The 24,076-nt window shown below is 35.9% G+C and overlaps 1 protein-coding gene across 1 annotated transcript; it reads right to left on the bottom strand.

Annotated features, from left to right (window-relative positions):
- LOC139075080 (ovomucoid-like) lies at positions 1-22,378 on the bottom strand. Its single transcript, XM_070569273.1, has 5 exons — positions 22,165-22,378; positions 3,477-3,571; positions 2,843-2,883; positions 1,948-2,063; positions 1-157 (listed from the first exon to the last, which is right to left on the bottom strand). The coding sequence occupies exons 2-5, from the start codon at positions 3,538-3,540 to the stop codon at positions 112-114; spliced, it is 267 nt and encodes an 88-aa protein (XP_070425374.1). The 5' UTR covers positions 3,541-3,571; positions 22,165-22,378; the 3' UTR covers positions 1-111.
- Between the last annotated feature and the right edge of the window lie 1,698 nt (positions 22,379-24,076).

Here is a 24,076-nt window from a genome sequence, read left to right as displayed (position 1 = left end):
TCATATATTGTGTGTGCTAAGTTTCTTCATGTTATGCAAGAAGCGTGGAAATACCCTTCAATGAAAGAAGAGTAACAGGAGTCATTTCTTATATAAAGCCACATCAAGGAATCAGCATGGAAAATAATGATTAAATTTAAGTTGGTCACCACGTTTTCTAACAAGAGAAAAGAAAAAGAAAATATGTAGATTATTACATTAGAAATCCTGTGTGAGGCCCGCCATGTTTCCCCCAAATTAGGCTGTTTGACTATAGGAATCAACATGTAGAATCTATTTTCTGAAGGGCGAGGACTAGCCTGCTGCCCAGGCTCTGTAGCTATCCTTTCTCTTCTCTAGGCTAATGAAACCACTCTTGCTTGTTCAATGTGCTTCTATAAAAGCACACATTTTGACCTGAAAAGAGTGTAAGAACAAGCCCAGCCTTCTCTGCCTCAAAATAACACTGTTGCTTATTTAATTTTTATAGAATATGATAACCTTTTTTTTTTTAATTTTTATTTTTATCGGATGTACATCATATTTCGAATTCTGTATACATTACATCATGTTCACCACCCGAACACTAATTATAGTGCATCCCCTCACATGTGACCCTAATCACCCCTTTTGCCCTCCCCCTTCCCCTCTTCCGCAATGGTAACCACCAGTCCAATCTCCAATGCTATGTGCGTTTTTTTTTTTTTGTCGTTTTTATCTTCTACTTATGAGTGAGATCATATGGTATTTGACTTTCTCCCTCTGACTTATTTCACTCAGCATAATACCCTCAAGGTCCATCCATGTTGTCACAAATGGCCGGATTTCGTCATTTTTTATGGCTGAGTAGTAGTCCAGAATATAATAATCTTATGTCTTGTACCCCACTGTCTTGATTCGGACCTTGCTCTCCATGCAGATTCCTACGGCTTTATTAATCCCACTTTGCACTGAGGAGCTACACTTTGGGGCAGATCATATTGAGATGTGTCTCAGAGGCTGTCTGATCATCCTTAGATGAATATTTTGAATATTTTCTGGCCCTCAATTTCATTTGAAGGCATCCCTCTTGCCTCTTACCCCATCTGAGGAGCAGGAGGACAGACACTCTGCTGTCACTGCTTGCTGGGCCTACAGTTTCTCTACTGATGTTTCTCCAGCTATGACAATCCTGTTGAACTGAATTTCCCTGAGGTTTCTTCCTCTAGTATGGTCTTCCTTCCTATCCCTCTCGCTGTTCCTAAGCACTGACAGCATATTGATCCAATCCTGGAAAGCCAGGATATTTTGAACCATCTCCACAGAAAGAGAAACTTTGTGTTTTATTCTATTGCTTGATTCACACAGAAATATTTAGTAGATTCAATCTTTAAACAAGACATAATTGAATACTTACTTTGAGATCAAGTGAGTGCATTAAAATCAAGACTAATTAAAAGTTAAGAGAATAACAGAATTTCTGAAAGTCAGTTCAAAGCACAGTATTTAAGATACCTTCCTGCTTTATACTGTTTCATTCTACCTCCAGTCACTTTGGTTTTCCTGGGTGGTTTGTGATTATGAATGAATAAAGAGTGTGGAAAAAAGCTAAAAGAAATATGCCATGCAGATAGAAATGAAAAAGTGTTTTGTAATCAATATATTACCTTAGTGTACTTAAAATAGAAGCCAAAAATTGTCTTGAGGTGAGAAATTAATCTAAATTAATCTACGGCTACTGTTGTTAACAATTTAATTAAATTTTATTCATTTAATTAATTCGGATGTCATGTGCTAAAAGATGAGAATAATTATAAAGATAACCCCACAACAAAACTCTTCAGAAATGGTGATTTCTTTACATTGATGTTGTGTTTGTGCCTAAGTTCCATAAATGTGTTTCAGTTAATGCCAGTACCTATTATCTTAGAACTCTTAAATGAGGCATTAATATTTAAGATAAACAGATATGCAAATTTTGTTTCTTACCCAACTTCCCTGCAAAAAATACACACATTACTATATGTGTTGCCATCTGATCCACAGACAGGAAAGTACTCAGTGGTGCAACCCATCTTTGCGTCTGCATACTTGTCACAGTCAGGCTGTAAAAGTCAGAGACATTTTAAGATAAGTAATAATAATAATAATAATAACAATAAAAACATGAATACTATCCTCCACAATCTTTGAGCATTCTGATGTACAAAATTTAGTCCTTTTCTGATTTGAACATTTGACTATTCTAATTTGAATATTAGAATATTTCTTGGCACATAGAAAGGGCTCTGTAAATATTTTGAATGAATAAATGAAAGTAACTAAACCACAAATCCTAGTCATATCTTTTTATTTCCTTTTTCACTATCCTATTCTGAGCTAGCATCACCTCTTGCAGGACAACTGTAGTATCTGTCTAAGTGGTCTGATTATAGCCACTTTTCGTGGCTCACAAAAGTTTCTACTGAATCCCTGCATCTTTGCTAAAAGCACTGCTCATTTTTCCTTATGACCAACATCACAATCCTTAACAGCCCATGAGACTAAATACCCCTGTGTTCCATCTGTCACTTCAGGTTGTCTTATGCCTTGATCTCTCTCTTTGTGCTCTAGTCTAAGAGATCTTTCCATTTTGGTCAATATACTACTCTTTCATTGTTATTCATAGTTCACTTGCTCTTTATTTTCCTAATGCATCTACGACACATCACCTCCCATCACATACTTCTTCAAACAACCCAGTGCTGGCCCAATCTTGTTATCTCCTGCCTCATCTCAAAATTGTGACACTGTGCTGCTGGAGAAAATAATATACACATTCATATCTTCCGATGCCATAACAAATACAAAGTTTGAATTTTCAATCATCCAAATGAGAGTTTACCTGATGTATTTCCAAACTTGCTGAAATTCCAAAGAGAATACCTGCAATCAGAGCATAAATTAATAATAATAATAATAATGATGATGATGATGATGAATGACTCATTCTTTGACAAGTAGTCATCTAAAAATAGAATAAAGAATATTATCCCCTTTAACAAGTAATGAAGTATGTATTTCTGGTAGTGTCTCTCAAACTAGATATCAGTAGGCAAAAAAGAAAATCTAGAAACTAAATCTCAATCAATATTTATTCAGCATTCATTTGTGTCTGCTGTGAATATGGCTACATTTCACACACTTTCACATGTTGGTTTATATAACTCTATCAAAAATTCTCTTAAAAAGAGGTAATTTCTCCACTTTGTCAGTGAGAACAGTGAAGCATAGTAAGAACATTGACTTACGTGAAAGCATTCAGTATTCAAGAAGTAGAATCTGCAATCAAATTCATTATATCTAGTTTAAGTCTCTAATGCTTTCAAAGCACCCCCTGCATCATCCACTGATGAGCATGGACATCAAGTAAATCATCATCAGGATCATCAGCGAGGGCCCTCTTCACAGTTGACCCACTTTTTTACAACTACTGAATGATTAAAAGTTTTCCATTGACTAAGAGAAAAATTACTCACCAGAGAAAACGGAAGATGCCAAAATGAAGAATGAAATAGCCTTGATCACTTCAAAGAAAGCCATTTGGTCTTTTCAGTGAACTTGCAATGAGGGTCTGGGAAAAGAAATGAGTTCAGAGAGCAGTCTGAAAAGACACAAATCCTACTGTTGGTACTCGGTGAACAATGAAAGAGAAGCCCAGAGGCTACTTCCGTAAAGGATGCTCACCTCAAAGGAACATCTCTGCCCTCTAAACTATCCACTCCTACGCTCCCAGTTAGAAAGTTCCCTTTGGCTCAGTCTTCATGAACTTCAGGAAGAATACAAATATTTATTTTACTTAAAACTGTTTATACTACATTACCATTTATCAAAAAAGCAGGAGTATGTATATACATATATAGATATTTTAAAAACAACAACAATGGAATGCTATAAAAGGATAGAAAGATTATCCCAACCAATCACTGATCTGCTGTCTGTCACTATAGATTAGAACGTGTTCTTTTTTGCCTGACTTAATTCATTCACAATAATTATTTTTGAGATTCATCTATGTTTCTGTTTGTATGGAGACGTGAATTTTTTTTAATCACAGAATACTATCCCATTTTTATGAATATACCATGGTGTGCTTATTCATTCACCTGTGTGTGGATGTTTGGGTTGTTTCCAGTTTGTGGCTAATTACAAACCAAGCTTCTATAACATTCTTGTACACAGCTATGTATGATATACACAGGTTTTTCCTCTTGAGTAATTAACTAGGAATTAGATAGTTGAGTTATATGATGGGATTTGAGAAACTGTTAAATTGCTTAATGGAATTTTTTAAAAATGAAGTCCAATATATCAATTTGTTCTTTTCTGAATCATACTTTTGGTGTCACATCTAAGACATATTTGCCCAACTGAAGGTCATAAAGATTTCCTCTTATTAAAAGTTAGTTTTCAGGTTTACATTTAAGTCTAGGATCATTTTTGTGCTAATTTTTTATATGGTATGAACTGAAGTTTATTTTTTGCATATGAATATCCAAATTTGAGCATCATTTGGTGAAAAGGCTATCCATTCTCCAATGCACTGACTTTGCACCTTTGTCAAAATCAGTTCATACTTGTGTGAGTCTGTTTTCTTACTCTATATTAAGTGTCATCAATCTAAATGTTTGTCTTGTGGCCAAATAAGAATCTTGATTATTGTATCTTTATAATAAATCTTGAGAACAGATGGTCTTAGCCCTCTAAATTTCTTTTTGTTTTTCAAATTTTTTGTGGATATTTTATTCTTTATATTTCCACATGAATTTTAAAATTAGCTTAATATTGATAGGGGTTATATTGCAAACATGGATTAATATGGAGGAGAATAAGCAATTTAGTAATATTGGGTCTTCTGACCAAATTCAAGTCATAGCTCTAAATTTATTTAGGTCTTCTTGAATTTCCCTTATCAAATGCTTATAGGTTTTAGTGTACAGTAAAACTTTCACATCTTTTGTCGGTTTCATCATTAATTATCTCATTTTTTATATTATTATAAATAGTATTCTAAATTTTAATTTTCTATTGTTGGTAGCTAGTATGTACAAAAGTATTTTATATTAGTATATTGATCTTATGTTCTTCAACGTTGCAACACTCACCTTATAAATTCTAATATATTTTTGCAGATTTCATTGGATTTTCTACAGACAGTGATGTTATCTTTGAATAAGGGAAGAATTGCTCTTTCCTTTCAATCTACATGAATTGTAATTTTTTTTCTTGCTGGATTACTGGCTAGATCTTTCATAACAATGTTGAATAGAAGTGGTAAGGCAGAACATCTTTTTTCTTTTTTCCCTTTTTTTATATCTTAAGGGAAGTATTTTGAATTTTACTATTAAATATAAATCTGTGTTTTTTTGTAGATGCTGTTTACCAGGTAGAGGAAATTCTCTTTCATTCTCAGTTTGCTAAGGTTTTTAAAATTATTATTATTAAAATCAAGAATAGACTTTGGGTTTTGTCAAATTATTTTCTTGACCTAATAGATGATCATACTTTTTTCGTTTTGTCTGATGCTTGTTACTATGGTGAATTATATTGATTGATTTTCAAATGTTATATACCATTTGCATTTGGAGATAAACTTCACTATGTCACTTTACATATTTTTAGATTCAATTTTTTAAAAAAATTATTGTTTGAATTTCTATAATCAATGATCATGAATGATATTGGTAGGCATTTCTTTTTTCTTGTGATGTTTGTATGGTTAGACGTCAGTTTAACTGGCTTCGTGGAAAGACATGGAAAGCATATCTTCCCCTTCAATATTCTGCAAGATTTTGTTGAGAATTGATATTATTTCTCTACTCTAAGTTAGGTAAAATTTTTTAATAAAGTTTTCTGGGAAACTGTAAGTTATTTTTCTTAAAGCTTTCCTCACTGAAAACAATTTATTTAATAGAAATAGGACTCTTCAGGTTGTCTGTTTCTAGTGAGAGACATTTGGTATTGCATGTTGTTCAAGGAATTGTCCATTTCTTTTTAATTTTTTTTTACTTTTCCAAGCTGTATTGAGATATAACTGACATATAACATTATGTAAGTTTAAGATGCACAGCACGATGACTCAATACATTCATATATTGTAAAAAGATGATCACAGTCTGATTATTTAACATCTCTGTCACCCTCATATAATTACCATTTCTTTTTTGTAGTGAGAACATTTAAGATCTACTTGCTTAGCAACTTTCAAGTATATAACACAGTATTATTAACTATAACTCGCCATGCTGTATATTAGATCTTGAGAGCTTATGCATCTTATAACTGGAAGTTTGTACACTTTGACCAACATCTCCCCATTTCCCCAAACCCTAGCCCTGGCAACCACCATTCTACTCTTTATTTCTGTAAATTTAGCTTCTTTTAGAATCCACATACAAGTGATATCAAATAGTATTTGTCTTTTTGTGTCTGACTTGTTTTACTTAGAATAATACTCTTAAGGTCCATCCATGCTGTATCAATTTACAGGATTTTCTTCTTTTTTATGGCTGAATAATATTCCATTACACATATATACCACATTTTCTTTATCCATTCATTCTTTGATGAGTGCTTGAGTTGTCTCCAAATCTTGCTTACTGTGAATAATGCTGCAGTGAACACAGGAGTGCAGATAGCTCTTCGATATCCTGTTTTCATTTCCTTTAGATATATACCCAGAAGTGGGATTGCTGGATCATATGGTAGTTCTATTTTCAATTTTTTGAGGAACTTCCATATTGTTTTCCATAGTAGCCGTGCCAGTTTACATTCCCACCAACAGTGCACAAGTGTTTCCTTTTTTCCACACCTTCGCAACACTCGTCTCTTGTCTTTTTGCTGACAGCCATTCTAACAGGTATGAGGTGATATCTCATTGTGGTTTTAATTTGCATTTCCCAAATGATTAGTGATGTTGAGCATCTTTTCATATACCTGTTGGTCCCTTGTATGTCTTCTTTGGAAAGATGTCTATTTAGTTCCTCTGCCCATTTTTCAGTTGGGTCGTTTGGGGTTTTTTTGTTATTGAGTTGTATGATACTTATATATTTTGGATATTAACCCCTCATCAGATATATGGTTTGCAATTATTTTCTTTCACTCCAGAGGTTACATTTTCATTTTGTGTTCATAGGTCCCTCCCTGAAGCCAGAGTTCATGGGTGTTGTTTGGCAGCCTGAGTTCACAGGGGTCATCCAGGGCCATGGGGACAAGCCAGTGATAGGATGTGCCAGGAACCTGGGTTTACTGGAGCCCACTGGGAGCAGCCGGATGCCACAGGAGCCAGGCAGTGATGAGGTGAGCTGGGAATGTAGGTTCACAGGAGTCCTCTAGGAGTCTGGTACCACAGAGACAGATGGCGTGGGCCAGAAGCCTGGAGCCAGTGGAGGTGCCTGGTGCTTTGGGAGCTGGCAGCTATTGTAGTGGATTGGGGCCCTGGGTTCATGGGAGCTCACTAGGAACCTGAAGTTGCAAAAGCTGCCTGGAGCCACACTGTGGCCACTGAGAGGCCTGGAGTTACTAGAGCTTATGGGCGCCTGAGTGGGCCAGTAGCCTGAGTTCCCAGAAGCCCTCTGAGCCTGGATTGGATGAAGCTGCTGGAGCCCTGGGCACTGCCTGGGGCCACTGGAGTCAGCAGGCACCTGGGTGAGTCCGGGGCCTGGATTCCTGGAGCCAGGCAGGAGCCTGGTGCTATGGGAACTGCCTGAGACCGCTGGAGCTGCCTGATGCCTGGATGCAAGAGGTGCCTGGGTTCCCAGGAGCCTCTAGGGAGCTCTGCCATGGAAGCTGCCTGGAGCCACTGGAGTAGGCAAGTGTTAGGGTGAGAAGGTTTCTTGATTCACAGAAGCCAGCTGGGAACTTGGTGCCAAGGAGGCCTCCTGGGGCCCCTGGAGACATGGTGAGGAGTAGGGGCGGCATAGGTTCTCAGGGGCCCACAGGGAGCCACCCAGGGCTGTGGGAGGCAGCCAGGTGCTGGGGCACGCTGGCTCAGGGGCCCACAGTGAGGATCTTGCCTTTCCCACAGGCAAGATGTCTCTCTCTGCGCTGGGCTGCCTGGGCTTGTGAGAGGAGTGATGGGGGTGGTGTGAATCTATATTTCCCACCCTCCTCAATGGTCTTCTTATTTTGGGGCTTCACTGAGGTGCTGTAATTCCTCACCCGAAATCCTAGGCTCTTATGAAGGTATTTTTCGTTCACAGATACTTATTCAAACTGATGTTTCTTGCAGGGGAGAGGAGCAATAGAAGTTCCTATGCTGCTATTAGCTGACCTCACTCTGTGCATTGAGTCCTTTACCAGGGCCATGCCTCACAATTAGTGGGTATTAACTCTGTTAAATTCTTTATTTCCATCATTTCTTGCTGTTCTTGAGAGATTAATGAGGACAAGAAGAATAGGTCTTCCAAATGTGTCAAATAAGGATGCAAAACCTGGGGATGGAAGTTAATCTGCTGAAGATGGGACTCTTCAAAGAATACGACACTTGAATCTCTAGTTATTTGTCCACCGGGGAATGGCTGGTTTATTAGTGATAGAGTTGGACCTCCTCAATATTTCTATTTATTGCCTCATTCTAATTAGCAGTCTATTGGACATGAAATGGCATCCTTATCATTAATGAACAAATTTCCTTTTTTTTTTCTTTTTTCTTGTCATTTTCCAGTTTCTCTGGAGAACAATTTTATTGGGCCATGTGGTAATCCTTTGAATTACCAGGGGATGTATAAAAGAGTGAAATTAACTGAATGGATTGTTTTACCAACTTTGTGATCCCTTAATTTGAATTTCTTGTAATTTCTGACTCAACCTGTTTTCATCCCAGAATATTTCTATCTTCCTCATTACTAGAGTGTGACATTTCTTTGAGTTGAAAAGACCACTATATTTGGAGGCTAGAGATCTGGATACTCTTTCAATTTCTCTAATTAAGCAATTTGACTGACTCCTCTTTCATTTCCTGACTTTGATTTTCTTATTTGTAAACCAGAATAACCAGACTGAATGATCTTTCTGAGCTCAATTAAACCCTGATGACTTGATATGTGGGCTGTAAGCTCTGTATCATCCAATATCAGGAGGAAATTAAATGATGCTCTGGTGTCAGATATGACCATGGGAAAACCCACAGATATGATGGTTGTCACTAGGAGGAAGACCCAGAAGGAGACAGGAAGAGCGTTAAACCTAGAATGAATACTCAGTTTTTGTCCTGCAGAGAGCTGATCTTCAGATTTTCATGTCCATTCAAATCACTTGGAGATTTTGTTAAAAAGCAGATTCAGATTCATTGAGTCCATAATGGAGTATGAAATTCGACACTTCTGTAAGTTCCCAGGTGATGCTTATGTGATTGCTGTATGGGGCAAAATTTGAGTAGCAAGCCTGTAATGTTTGATTGCCAACGGACTAATAATTCACCAAAACTAAGCTGCAATTCCCACACCATATCTGTCAGTGTTTTAGCAGAATTAGGTATGAAAATATTGGAAATTATTGGCAGCAATCCAAATCCTGATAAGAATTTTGAAATAATAGAATTCTTTTTTAAGCTGTTTTTACTTCTTTATTTATTTAATTTTTTTATTGAGGTAACATTGGTTTACTACATTATATAAATCTATACAAAAGTTGAAATAATAGAGTTATTAATCAGGATCTAACTTGAACGTTTTCTTGACTTTAGGAGAATGCTGTTGAACACAGAGGATTATGGCTAGCAGGGGTGGGACAAGAATGAAGTGATTGAGATACTGAGCATGGGTACAAAAATTAGGAAGTTGCTAAAAAACTCTATAAAGAAGACAAATATTTTTTAACCTTTAGTAAATTTTTTATTATCAAAATGTTTTAAATTTACAGAAATTTTGCAAGAATAGATCAGAGTTCCTGTATACCTCACATCCAGTGTCTCCTAATTATTAACATCTTACATTAGTATGGTACAATTGTCACAATTAATAGCCCAATATTTTTTTGCCTTTTTATAATTTCAGCTTTACTGAAGTATAATTGACATATAAAATTATAAGCTGTTTAAAGTGTATTTCATGGTGATTTGATATACGTTGCGAAAAGATTCTCCCCATCTAATTAAGACTTTCATCACCTCACATATTTATCACTGTGTGTATGTATATGTGTAAACATTTAAATTCTACTCTCTTAGTAAATTTCTATTACACAATAGACTGTTATCAGCTATAGTCACCATGTTTTACGTTAGTTCCTCAGACCTTATGCATCTTATAGCTTAAAGTTTGTACCCTTTTACCAACTTCTCTCTATTTCCTCCACCCCCTAGTTCCTGGAAACCACTTTTCTACTCTTGGTTTCTATGAGTTTGCCTTTTTTAAAAATCCACATGTAAGTGATATTATGTTGTATTTCTCATTTTCTATTTGGCTTATTTCACTTAGTAAAACGCCCCTGAGGTCCATCCATGTTGTTGCAAACAGCAGGATTCCTTCTTTCTCACGGCTGAATAATACTCCATTGTATATATATATATACACATATATACTACATCTTTATCCATTCATCCGTTGATGGACACTTAGGTTGTTTCCAAATTTTGTCTATTGTGAATAATGCTGCAATAAATGTGGGAGTGCAGATAGCTCTTGGATATACTGCTTTCATTTCTTTTCAATATATACCCAGAAGTGGGATTGCTGGATCATATGGTAGTTCTATTTTTAATTTTGGGGGGAGCCTCCGTATTGTTTTCCATAGTGACTGTGCCAATTTATATTCCCACCAACAGTGTAGAAGGATTCCCTTTTCTCTACATCCTCGCTGACACTTGTTATCTCTTGTCTTTTGATAATAGCCATTCTAACAGGTGTGAGGTGATATCTCATTGTGGTTTTAATTTGAATATCCATGATAGTTAGTGATGTTGAGTATCTTTTCATATACCTGTTGGCAATTTTTATGTCTTCTTTGGAAAAATGTCTATTCAGATCGTCTGCCCATCTTTTAATTGGATTATTTTGTTTTTTTGCTATTGAGTTGTATGAGTCCTTATATATATTTTATGTATTAACCCGTTATCAGATACATGATTTGCATATGCTTTTTCCCATTCTGTAGGTTACCTTTTCATTTGTTTATGGTTTCCTTTGCTGTGCAGAAGCTTTTTAGTTTGATGTAATCTCACTTGTTTATTTCTGCTTTTGCTGCCTTTGCTTTTGATGTCAAATCCAAAACAATCATTGCAAGACCAGTGTCAAGGAGTTTACCTGTATGTTTTCTTCTAGAAGTTTTATGGTTTCAGCTCTTACATTCAACTCATTAATCCATGTTGAGTTAATTTTTGTGTATAGTATAATATGGGGGTCCAGTTTCAGTCTTTTGCATGTAGCTGTCCAGTTTTCCCAATAACATTTATTGAAGAGACTGTCTTTTCCTCATTGTGTATTCTCAGCTCCTTTGTCATAAATTAACTCACCATATATGCATGGGTTTATTTCTGGGCTCTCTATCCTGTTCCATTAGTCCATGTGTCTGTTTTATCCCCATACTATGCTATCTTGATTACTATAGCTTTGCAATATAGTTTGAAATCAGGAAGTGTGATGCTGCCAGCCTTGTTCTTTCTTAGGATTGTTTTGACTTTTGTAGTTGCATATGAATTTTAAGATGTTTTTTTTCTATTTATGTGAAAAATGCCATTGGAAGTTTGATAGGGATTGCATTGAATGTGTAAACTGGTTTGGGTAGTATAGACATTTTAACAATATTAATTCTTCCAATCCATGAGCACAAGATATCTTTCCATTTACTAATGTTTTCAGTTTTTTTCATCAATGTCTTATTGTTTTCAGAGTAGAGATCTTTTGCCTCTTTGGTTAAATGTATTCCTAGGTATTTTATTCTCTTTGATGCAATTGTAAGTTAGATTGTTTCTTAATTTCACTTTCTGATAGTTTGTTTTGAGTGTATAGATATGGAACTGATTTTTGTATATTGATAGTGTATCCTGCAACTTTATTGAATTCATTTATTAGTTCTAATATTTTTTTGGTGGGGTCTTTAAAGTTTTCCGTATATCAAAACATGCCTTCTGCAAATAGAGATAGTTTTACTTCTTCCTCTCTGATTTGGATGCTTTTTATTTCTTTTTCTTGCCTCATTGCTCTGGCTAGGACTTCCAGTACTATGTTGAGGAAAAGGGGTGAGAGTTGGCATCCTTGTCTTTCTACTGATCATAGAGAAAAAGCTTTCAGCTTTCACCATTGAGTATGATGTTAGCTTTGGCCTTGTCATATACGGCCTTTATTATGTTGAGGTAAGTAATAAGGTACTGCAGTATCCAGTTTGTTGAGAGTTTTCATCAAGAATGGATGTTGAATTTCATCATGTGATTTCTTTGCATCTATTGAGATGATCATCTGATTTTTATTCTTCACTTCTTAATGTGATGTTTCACATTGATTGATTTGTGAGTGTTGAGCTATCCTTGCATCCCTGGAATAAATTCCATTTGATCATTTTGTATGATCCTTTTAATGCGTTATTGAATTTGGTTTGCTAATATTTTGTTGAGGATTTTTGCAACTGTGTTCATCAAGGATATTGGTTTGTAATTTTTTCTTCTCACAGTGTCCTTGTCTGGTTTTGGTATCAATAAGTTTGGAAGTGTTCCTTCCTCTTCTTTTTTTTGGAAGAGTTTGAGAAGGATTGGTATTCTTCTTTAAATGTTTAGTAGGATTCACTAGTGTAGCCGTCTGATCCTGGACTTTCCTTTGTTGGGAAGTTTTGATTACTGATTCAATCTCTTTGGTAGTAATTTGTCTGTTCGGATGTTCTACTTCTTTATGATTCAGTCTTGGTAGGCTGTCTGTTTCTAGGAATTTATCTATTTTTTCTTGGTTTTCTAACTTTTTGGTATGTAATTGTAAATAGTAGTCTTTTATGATCCTTTGTATTTGTGTGGTAGCAGTTGTAATGTTTCCTCTTTCATTTCTAAGTTTGTATCTTTGATCTTTTCTATTCTTTTTAGTCTCTATTTCACTTATTTTTGCAGTTTCCTTCCTTCTACCAACTTTGAGCTTAGTTTGTTCGTCTTTTTCTGGTGCCTAGAGGTGTAAGTTTAGGCTATTTATTAGAAGTCTTTCTTGTTTCTTAATGTAGGCATTTATCACTATGAACTCCTTGAAGTGTGAGTATCAAGATAAATTATTTGAAAGTTTTCTTTATGTGAGAATTAGCTAATATCTCCCATTTGTGTATTTATTCAACTATTTATTTAAATCGCTATTGACCCATGGATATTTATTTTATACTTTGAGTTATAAGCCAACACCACTTTATTTTGTTGTTCAAATTGTTCTAGCCTTGGCCATTGGGAATTCTTTCATTTGTGTCCTGTGTCTTTTTGATATATTCCCATCTTTTGTTTTTTGAGCACTTTCTTGCACTATAAGATGCTCTGCGTTCATTTTGTATATTCTTTGCTCCAGCCTTAGAATTTGCCTTTTCTCCAAGACCTTCTCAGTAGGCAGAGCTTGGAAACATATTTGTCTATATATATACATATATATACATATTTTTTTTTTCCTTTTGAGGAAGATTAGCCCTGAACTAACATCTGCCTCTAGTCCTCTTCTTTTTGTTGAGGAAGACTGGCCCTGAGCTAACATCCGTGTCCATCTTCCTCTACTTTATATGTGGGACACCTACCACAGCATGGCTTGCCAAGCGGTGCCATGTCTGCACCCGGGATCCAAACCGATGAACCCCGGGCCACCAAAGTGGAATGTGTGCACTTAACTGCTGCACCACTGGGCCAGCCCCTGTTTGTCTATATTAACCTGTGTGTATAGGATTATCTGTAATATGTCTTTCTCTCCCTTTCTCTCTTTCTTTCTCTTTCAATGTATACAACCTTGAATTTCTACTGATATCTCCAACTCTCATCCAGTACTGCATGACACTGGATTTTTTCTCACTTTCTTACCTTGCATATCCACAGCTTCCCACTTTAGTAGTGAGAAACCTGGCTGTCACCATCTATTATCCATTTCTTTATTTGTTAAATCCCTGTATTTATACGCAGTGGTTTTAGAATTGTTTAAATCAAAATTAATAATGTATCGTGGCTCTTATAACCGGTACAAGTAAAATTTATGACAAGAGCACAAAGAATGGCAAGGATAGGGGGATAAAAATACACCGTTGTGAGGTTTTCACTTTATACATAAGTCCTTTGAGTTTCTATATAAGTTTTAGAGTCCATTGTAAACACCCAACAAAAGAAATTGCTAAGATTTTGATTGGGATTTCGTTCAGTCTGTAGATCCATTTGGAGAGAACTGATGTCTTCACAATATTGGTTTTCCAATCATGAATTTGGAATATCCTTCAACTTATTTAGATCTTTAATTTTGTTTAAAACTATTTTGTGGTTTTTACTATAGAAGTATTTCCTATATTTTAAAGAACTATTTCTAAATCTTTTTTGTTTATTGTGTTGTTGGATATAGTTTCATATTAATTTTTATATTAATTATTTGTTAGTTTTTTTATAGATTTAAAATTGAATTTTCTGTACATATTAACCTTGCATCCATTGACTCAATAAGTTCATGTGTGAGATTTAATGGCGGACGGCCTTGAAAGACAAAGTGTCAATGGAGTACAAGTACTTAGGGAAAGCCATTAGACTACAATGCACATCTGACAAATGTGAAAGGAGATGGCAAGGGAAGGAATACTGGGGTAAAAAGAGCCTCAGACTTCAGTGCAGTTCTGAGAAAGCCTCAGTGAATCATGGAGGAGCATTATTTCTATCCAAGCTATGTGGTGGATCTGGAAGTCACCGAATCTGGTGACAACCAAGTATGTGCACTCCTCAGAGCTGATCAACAAGTTCTTTCTTAAAGGAAGATCCAATTAATGTACCACTTTGGCTGCCATGATTCACCATTTCTGCTCATGGACCCACTTCTTCATATATGTTTGAGGCGCAACTGCTCCAGTGTCCAGAGGGCCTGTTTTCCTGAAGGTAAACTAAGAAGAAGGAGGTTAATAAGACTAACTCTGGTCACCTTCTTAGAACCATAAGTGGTAATCATTGTTATCCCTGCTTTACTATCTGTATTAATTCCACTCACCTCAGCTGTCTGTTTTGCTGGTCTCAATTGCTTTATGTTGTGATGTAAGTCAAAACCTCATTTCTGAGGTATTTGAGCCCTGGGTAACCACAGCTTTCTCAGGCTGGGGTTACTGCACTTGCCATTTATAGTCACAATTGGGAAAGGCAGCAGCAAGGGGCATCCATATGGATTAACTGAGTTTTGCATATATTTCTTTTTGCCTCCACTGTGTAAATGTATGCCTCTTCCTGTTGATTAGAGTCAGTTACTCGTACCAAGATAAATAACTCTTTTTATTGATTACTGTTCCTTGGATACAAGAAATCCAAAGTCCCAGATGGTAGTTTTAGCTTGTCATTCAGTGGTAGCCTTGCAAAACATGTGCTTTATTTGGAAACCAGTACCTCTAGACAGCACAGTGCCCAGAGTTACAAGGACAGGAAGTACAAAGTCCTCCAGTAGAATATTGGAGAGATGACTTGTGGTATCACTTCTATCAGAAGATTGATGTATTCTTGTTGAGGATGCAAAGAACATATATATGTCTCTAATTCAGTGTATATAGTGAATTCTGAAGGATCATACTTCATCCTTGCAGAGAATTGTCTCTGATCTGGTGCTTAGGCTATGCCTTCATCAGGTCATTCCAGTGCTCTGGAAGACCAGCAGCTTCTGGTTGGTACTGTGTGTGATACAACAAGTGTATCCAATAGTCATGATCCCATTCCAGTGACATATTAGCTGTGAAAGTGGGTAGATGATATGTTGTTTAGGGTCTCATGCTCATGAATCAGGTACCCTGTAAGCTCCTGGATAGTGGTGTTGATTGAGGCTTTTCAAGCTGGAATTACAAACCCACACCTGAAATAAGTGTCTGTTCCTATGAGAATGAACTACTAGCCTCTCAAGAATGGGAGAATGGAAGGTACTTAATGTAGTCAAGTTGTCATCAAGCTGATACCTGGTCTCCTCAAGGAATAGGAATATTCAGGACACATTGTTGATCTTTGTTGCTAGCCAGTTGAATATTTAGAGTTAGGAGTAGCTCAATAGGCCTTGGTAAATGAGATTCATATGTTGGACCCATGTATAGCCTTCATCTCTGCCACAGTGGCCCACTTTAGTCATGATCACATTGTATTTTTACTGCTGTGTCTGGTGGCAAAGCAAACATCAAATGGCTGAGTCATTCTGTCTACTTGGCTATTCAGTATCTCTTTCATGATGGATGCTTTTTGTTTGGCATTACTATGTGATATAAAGATCTTCACACTCATAAAAACTTTACTATGTCATCCACATGCCTTTACTCCAGTCTTTCCATCCTTTTCCAATGTCCATGCATTCATTTATATATATATATATATGTATATTCTTACCACAAGCTACTTCTCCTTCCACACACGGTTGGTGGTAGATTCTGTCCATTGAAAAGATTTTCCATCAGGACTTTCAAGGCTATAACTTAATGTGGCTGTAGCTCAGCTGTCTGTCACTTCCAGCTTGCACTGACATACTAACCCAATGCATCTGTAAGCCAAGTTCAGGCTTTTTATACCTTCTCAGATCTTCTACAGGATCCACCCATATGCCTATATGTATGAAGTGATTCATACAGAATCTAAGGGCAATTAGTAAAATTGTATTATCTAGCTTCTCCTTTGTTTCTAATCCTGCCACCATACTGGCCTCAAATATTTCAGACAGTACCCTTACACAAAAGTGAAACTCTGTTTTGTACTTTTTAGCGATTGATGCAGCCTAATAGTCAATAATTTCTTAGCTTTTAACTGGAAGAGGCAACATACATCTGGATTGATTTGTCCTAGAGGTTAAACATTCCTTTATTTTCTTTTTCTAATTATTGCAAAATAATTTACAGGGCTTTTTTTCCCCCAAGTGGATGTCTTCTAAATTTAGTATGAAAGTGATCTGTTTTTTGGGTGCTTTGACTCCTGCAAATAGAATATTACAGTCATATGCCACATAATGACATTTTGGTCAATGATGAACCACATATAGGATGGTGATCCTATAAGATTAGTATTATATAGCCTAGGTGTGTAGTAGGTTATATTTTCTAGGTTTGTATAAGTACACTCCATGATATTTGCACAATGACAGAATCATCTAACGATGCATTTCTCAGAACGCACCCCTATCACTAAGCGACACATGACTGTACACTGACACAAAGATTCTTTTGGATAAACTTGTTAAAAAGAGACAAAAGCATACAGAGAAAAAATTGATTATGCATAAAAATGGCTCATTATTTGGGCTATAATGTGTTTTATCAAACATGGTAAAATAATTCCAATTTTTCCCACTCAATCACTCACCCAGATGAGATATATGCCTTCCTAGGAACAGTAAAATAATGCAGATAGAGTTCTAAACATTTTTATCCCGGAAAATTTGTTTAAAGTATTTGCAAAAGGAAGAATCAGGCACCATAACTTCAGCTCAGGAAACTGAAGGGATATTTACTGATTTAAAATTAATCATTGTTCAAGCTATCTCAATAGGAGTTGCAAATTATTAAAACAATCTTAACTAGAGAATATAGTATGGGTTTGAAAATGCTCAAATAAAAACATAGGACACAACTCAGTTAACTCAAAATGGATTAAAGACTTGCATGTAAGACCTAAAACCAAAAACTCCTAGAAGAAAACGTAGGCAGTATGCTTCTTGACATCAGTCTTGGTGATGATTTTTGGACTTGATACCAAAAGCAAAGGAGCAAAAGCAAAAATAAACAAATCAGACCACATCAAACTAAAAACCTTCTACATATCTTTGTAAGGAAACCATCAACAAGAGGAAAGACAAACTACGAAACGGGAGACAGTATTTTCAAATCATATATATGATAAGGGATTAATATCCAAAGTTTATAAAGAATTCATAAAACTCAATAGCAAAAAAACTATTCAATTTTCAATTAAAAAATGAGCAGAGAATCTGAATAGACACTTTTTCAAAGAAGACAAACAGATGGCCAACAGGTACATGAAAATGTGTTCAACAGTACTAATCATGAGAGAAATGAAAATTAAAACCCCAATGAGATATCGCCTCACACTTGTTAGAGTGGCTGTTATCAAAAGGACGAGACATATCAAGTGTTGCTGAGGATGCAGAGAAAAAGGAACACTTGTGCACTGTTGGTTTGAGTGTAAATTGGCACAGCCACTATGGAAAACAGTATGGAGATTCCTCAAAAAATTAAAAATAGAACTACTAGATGAACCAGCAATTCCACTTCTGGGTATTTATCTGAAGGGAGCAAAAACACTAATTTGAAAAGATATATATACCTCCATGTTCTTTGCAGCATCATTTACAATAGCCAAGACATGGAAACAACCTGAGTGTCCATCGATGGATGAATGAATTAAAAAAATGTGGTATATATATATATATATATATATATAATATATATATACACACAATGGAATATTATTGAACCACAAAAAAGAATGAAATCTTGCCATTTGCAACAACATGGACAGAACTTGAGGGGATTATGCTAAGTGAAACAGGTCAGACACAGAAAGACAAATACCATGTGATCTCACTTATATGAGGAATTAAAAAAGAAAACTCAGCTCACAGATACAGAGAACGGATTCGTGGTGGCCATAGGCAGGAGCTGGGGAGTAGGTGAATGTGTGAAGGAGGTCAAAAGGTACAAATTTCCAGTTATAAAATAAGTAATAGGAATGTAATGTACAGCATGGGGACTGTAGTTAATAATACTGTTTTGCATATTTGAAAATTACTAGGAGAATAGATCTTAAAAGTTCTCATCACAAGAAAAAAATTCATAATTACGTACGGTGATGGATGTTAACTAGACTTATTGTAGTGATCATCTTTCAATATATACAAATATCAAATCATTATGTATCCAGTATAATGTTATATGTCAATTATATCTCAATTAAAAAAACATAGGATATAATATTACTCTGTTGACAATTAGTGGGGTGCTCAATGAAACAGTTTGAGTGGTTCGACTTTGATTCACAGTTTTTATATCAGCAGCTAAATAAATCCACTGATTTTATTATATAATCTCTGATTTTGTAATGACCCACATTCTATGGTAACTCTGGTTTACAAAACAAAGCACAATATTTATCAACTGAAAAATTAGCTCTTTATGAAACCACTCTTCTGATGGAAGCTCACATTTCTGTATACTTATATAGCAATACATTTCTATGTATTTATATAGCAATATAGCATCCTTAAGCCTGCTATCCTCTTCCTTCTCCCTGATGGAGGGAATTGTATGTGAGAGACTAAGTCCTTTTCTGTGCTCCAAGGCACTTGACTGATAGAGACTTAAAGAATCTTGAAGACTTTATTTCACTAGTGGTTCTTTTCCCAGAAAATTCTGAGGGAGATTTGTGCTCCAAATATGCAGTGATTGACTCTCATTCCTTTATTCCTTTTATAAATCTTCGTCCTCTCCTGTTAGTCCTACTCAACTGTATATACTGATATATATCATCTGTGAGAGAGTATCATTGTTCTAATAGTGCTAGATATGTAGTATACCTGCTTGCTCTCCCTTGCCGCCACTGTCTCTGGCTAAGGAATTTGCTTGGAGGGAGTCTGTGTGATCCATTTTCCAGGATCACACTGCTCCAACCCTTCTCACAAAAGGCACTTAGAAATGTGCCTCCACTTGGAGGTCTATTATCTATCTACATTCGCTTTCTTCTGAGGTAATCCCTCATGGGTTATCACTTTCCAGTCTTTAAAACATTGTGCTTTACTGATAAGACAGAGCAGAGGACATATGGTTTGTGAGGTAGTAAGCCAATCCATGGTCCCTCAGGAATGATTCTGTGCATTGAGGAAGAAGATCATAGCTTCAAAAGTGAGCACAAATTCCTTGTCCCAGTTTCTCTTCTAGCAATTACGGGAGAAACTTTTGTTGACATATTTATTTCTATCAATTCTAAGTCAGTGCTTTGATTTCTTGAGCAATTGTAGGGATGGAGGGATGGAAGAATAAATGAGCTAAGTTGACAGTTTCATTGCAGTCTCCTCCTAGAAACTGGTCCGAAAATAAAATAAAATGCAATAGTCTCTCCATAGGGACTATGTCTGTGGAGTGCATGAAAATGATGCAAGTATTTTATCCAAAGAGAATGTGCCTTTGTTCCTTTCCAGAATTTGGTTTCATGTAGTAAAGCTGAACTCTTTGATCTCTTCAGTTCTATTGATCCTTTACTCTCAATTTGTGGCATTATCATCTTCAGTTCTTTCTTTTGAATGAAAGTGTTATATGATATATATTTACCATATTGTTTTTCACTGTTTAATGGAAGCCTAGAAGAATGGTTAACACATAATAGAATTTCCTATTTGGAAGTATATTTCAAATACACACAATCATAAGAGTAATCTGAATGCTTTTACATAGTAGATTCCTGAGATCTCACCATTAATATGGATTAGAATTTCCAGGACAGGGTCATTAGATTACAGTGGATTGAGGAACTCACCACATAAACTTTATCATCAGGGAACTTCCAACCATAGAATGTGTGTTTTATTGAATGAAATGCTGCATCTGAATAGAAGTCCTATGAGATACATGGTGTTTGGGAGATATTTACTGGGCAAGACTAATTGAAGCTGCTCAACGAATGTATGAGTAAATGAAGGAAAAAATATATAGTAACCTACATTCATTCATTCTGTCCTTAAGTTAATGCAAGCAGTTCAAAAACAGTGTGACCAAATTGTTTCAAGCCCTTGTAAATATTCTTTCAAGGGGCTGGCCCCATGCCAGAGTGGTTAAGTTCACGCTCTCATTTTCAGCGGCCCAGGGTTTTGCCAGTTCCGATCCTGGGCGCGGACATGGCACTGCTCATCAGGCCATGTTGAGGTGGCGTCCCACATGCCACAACTAGAGGGACCCACAACTAAAATATACACCTATATACTGGGGGTATTCGAGGAGAAAAAAGCAGTAAAAAAAAAAAAGAGATTGGCAAATGTTGTTAGCTCAGGTGCCAATCTTTAAAAAAAACAAAAGTTCTTTCAATAAGCTATGCTGTATCCTTTTCTTGAGGTAGTAGATACACAGGAACTACTATTTGTCAATGTCTACGTTAGATTTTTTTTTAATTCAACCTATATTATTAAATTCCTGCTATATATCAATCTTGGTGACAGAAGTAAGAATAAAATGGTAAGCAAAACCGATAACGTCGTTTGCCTCAAGCGACTTACACTTAATCAGTTAACAATATTCTAAAAAGTTAATCTGAACTCGTGTTGTTCATTTGAACACTGTCTCTACCCTAATATGTATGGTTATCCTCATAAGCACACTTCTTAACAAAGCACACTGTTTTCCAGCTGTGGCCATTGGGATCTCTTTCAGTTGGGAACTGTGTCTCTTTTACATGTCACCATTGTTTTTTTGTTCGAACACTTCTTTATTCTCTGGGACTACAAGATGCCTCAGGCTCAAGCTGCTTATTCCCTGCCCTAGTCCTAAAATCAGACATTTCTCAAAAGACCCATATTCCTTTTATTGGAAAGTAGGATTAGAAAACAAGATGTAAGTGTCAGGTGTGCTGTTTTCTATGGGGGTATCATTGTTTCCAGGCCTTCTCAGCTGACAGAGCAAAGAAATATATGTGCATGTACTATATATTTCCAATGAACAAGTAGAATCCAAGTCCACTTTTCTAAAGTTTACTACTTACAAAGGAACTGCTCCAAACACCTAGAATCCTAATTTAGGTCAACTAGTTCCTTTTTTTCACCCCAGTCCAAAGATCAACAAGATAACATGTGAACACAAGGCCTCTTAAATTTATGAGAGAAAGTGCAGGAATAAAGTCCTCTTTACACACATAAGGAGCTACTTCCTCTCCCAACCTTTTGGTAAGCTTACAAAAATGTATGCTGCATTTAAGAAAATATTTACCTCTGAACCTCAGGATTTCCCTCAGGAAAATAGGAACTGTTAATTCTGGAAGGAATGTTGTACACCAGGGTTAGCTACCTAAATTCCCACATAACCTACCTCACACAGAGAAGGGGATGAAGACAGGTTAACAGCTCTGGAGACTGGTTATCTCTTTTGGCTTTTCTCCACATTCACATAGATCCAACTAAGGAGTTCCTCAATCTACCGGTGAGTGAGGAGCTTGACGGAGAAGGTAAAGCAGAAGGCCCAAAGTGAATAAGACGTACTGATATTCTCTGCTCTGCCTAGAGGGCTTGAAGTATCTCATGCCAGGCTAGAGACAATTTGAAGACAATGTGTTCTGATAAACTCACAAATAATGGAGGGAGAAAAGGTAATAAGAGTGGTTACAGATTCTAAGATAGAGAAGAGATGAGCAAGTTTTCCAAGCAAATGGCCTAAAGAGGGACCAGAGAATCAAAGCAAGAAAAAGAAGAGTTTGGGGAACTATAATTAGACAGGGGCATGCCTCTTAGAAATTTTCTACACTAGAAGCACATTAGACTCAATTGAGTTATTTAATTTTATTATCAGGTAATTATAAATTTAAATTAGATATTTCAATGTGTACAGAAATATGGTCTATAATAACATATTATAGTACCAATATAAAATTATGCTATTTCTACTATCAAAACTGTCTAGGAAATTGTCATATTTTTTCTGTTGTCTTAGAGCCATTTTGTTCAATCGCAAGATTTAGCTACTAGGAGTCAAAATAAAATTGTTCAAACAAGTTAACAGAGTCCCAATTTCTGTCTTTCATACTTTCAAGTATTTTGATCTGAAAACATGATATATGTCCCTATTTTTCAAGTCTTCTATGTGTGAAGAAGTTATTGATGTCTGATTAGATTAATTCATAGATATTTGGTCTTCTGCAGAATGACAACTTTGGAGTACAAAGGTGATTTACAAAGTGTCCTAACGTAAAATCCACCTTTTGAAATTTAATACTGTATAGGACTTCTTGAGGTACATATTTAGAGAGCGCAAGACATAGGTAAAGATGAGAGCTTATTTTAAATGGTGATGGGTAAACTCTTCACACTCAGTCTGCCACATCAATTTAGAAGCCTCGAAAATAATGCTGACTTAAAAATGGTGAGCTAGATGATCATTAAGCTCTCTTCTTTAATACACTGAAATCTATGATGCTTAGCAGGGTGATTTAGAAACGAATGACAAACAGTCAAATTTATGGAGGACAATAAAAACAGAAAAAATGACCATGGAATTCCACGTGGGCAGGCAATTTCAGTTATCTAGAAAATCAAAGAAGCCATAAACCTTAAAACTGGAGGCAGGCTTGTAATCACATCTTCTAACTGTGTATAGATGGGAGAACCTAGCCAACAAATGGACCGTATCCTTAAAGAAGTCAAAGACAGACATGCCCAGAACATCTCATGTTGGAAGATATATGCCATTATTCAAATTACTAAAGTTGAACATTATACTTATCTGTAAGTCAGATTCACTCACATTCTGGGTCATATTTTATCTTATTCTTCAACTAGGCGCAAGGCTGTATTTGCCTTAAAACAAATCATCATATCAGATGAAACAGAAATTGCTGAGTGCCATAAAGAAAATTCCTCATGGTCTTCTGGCAAAAAGTCCAGATAATTAACAAGGCAGGAGAACTGACTTGTTCAAATACCCCAATAGGAACATATAAAGTAAAGTGAGTTTAGAAAAGCTTTGTGAAAAATCTCAAGGAAATAAAGAGGGAACCCAACATTTGATTTCTAGCTAGATGTTTTTCTGGTATAAAGCCAATGGAAAATCAGTTTTAAGTGCAAAATAATTTAAGCTATACTGTACTTATGAGCTCTTCTTGAGCAATTTTCTAATGGATGGTCTTGATTCAACCAAGTGATTAATGGGAAAAGTTCAGTAAAGACTAATTATGAACATTTAACACATTCAAAACATTTTAATACTAAAACACAGGTTGACATAAAGT

The sequence above is a fragment of the Equus przewalskii genome, chromosome 13 (assembly GCF_037783145.1).
Source record: "Equus przewalskii isolate Varuska chromosome 13, EquPr2, whole genome shotgun sequence".
Classification (NCBI taxonomy): Eukaryota; Metazoa; Chordata; class Mammalia; order Perissodactyla; family Equidae; genus Equus; species Equus przewalskii.
This window is presented reverse-complemented; position numbering and strand designations above follow the sequence as displayed.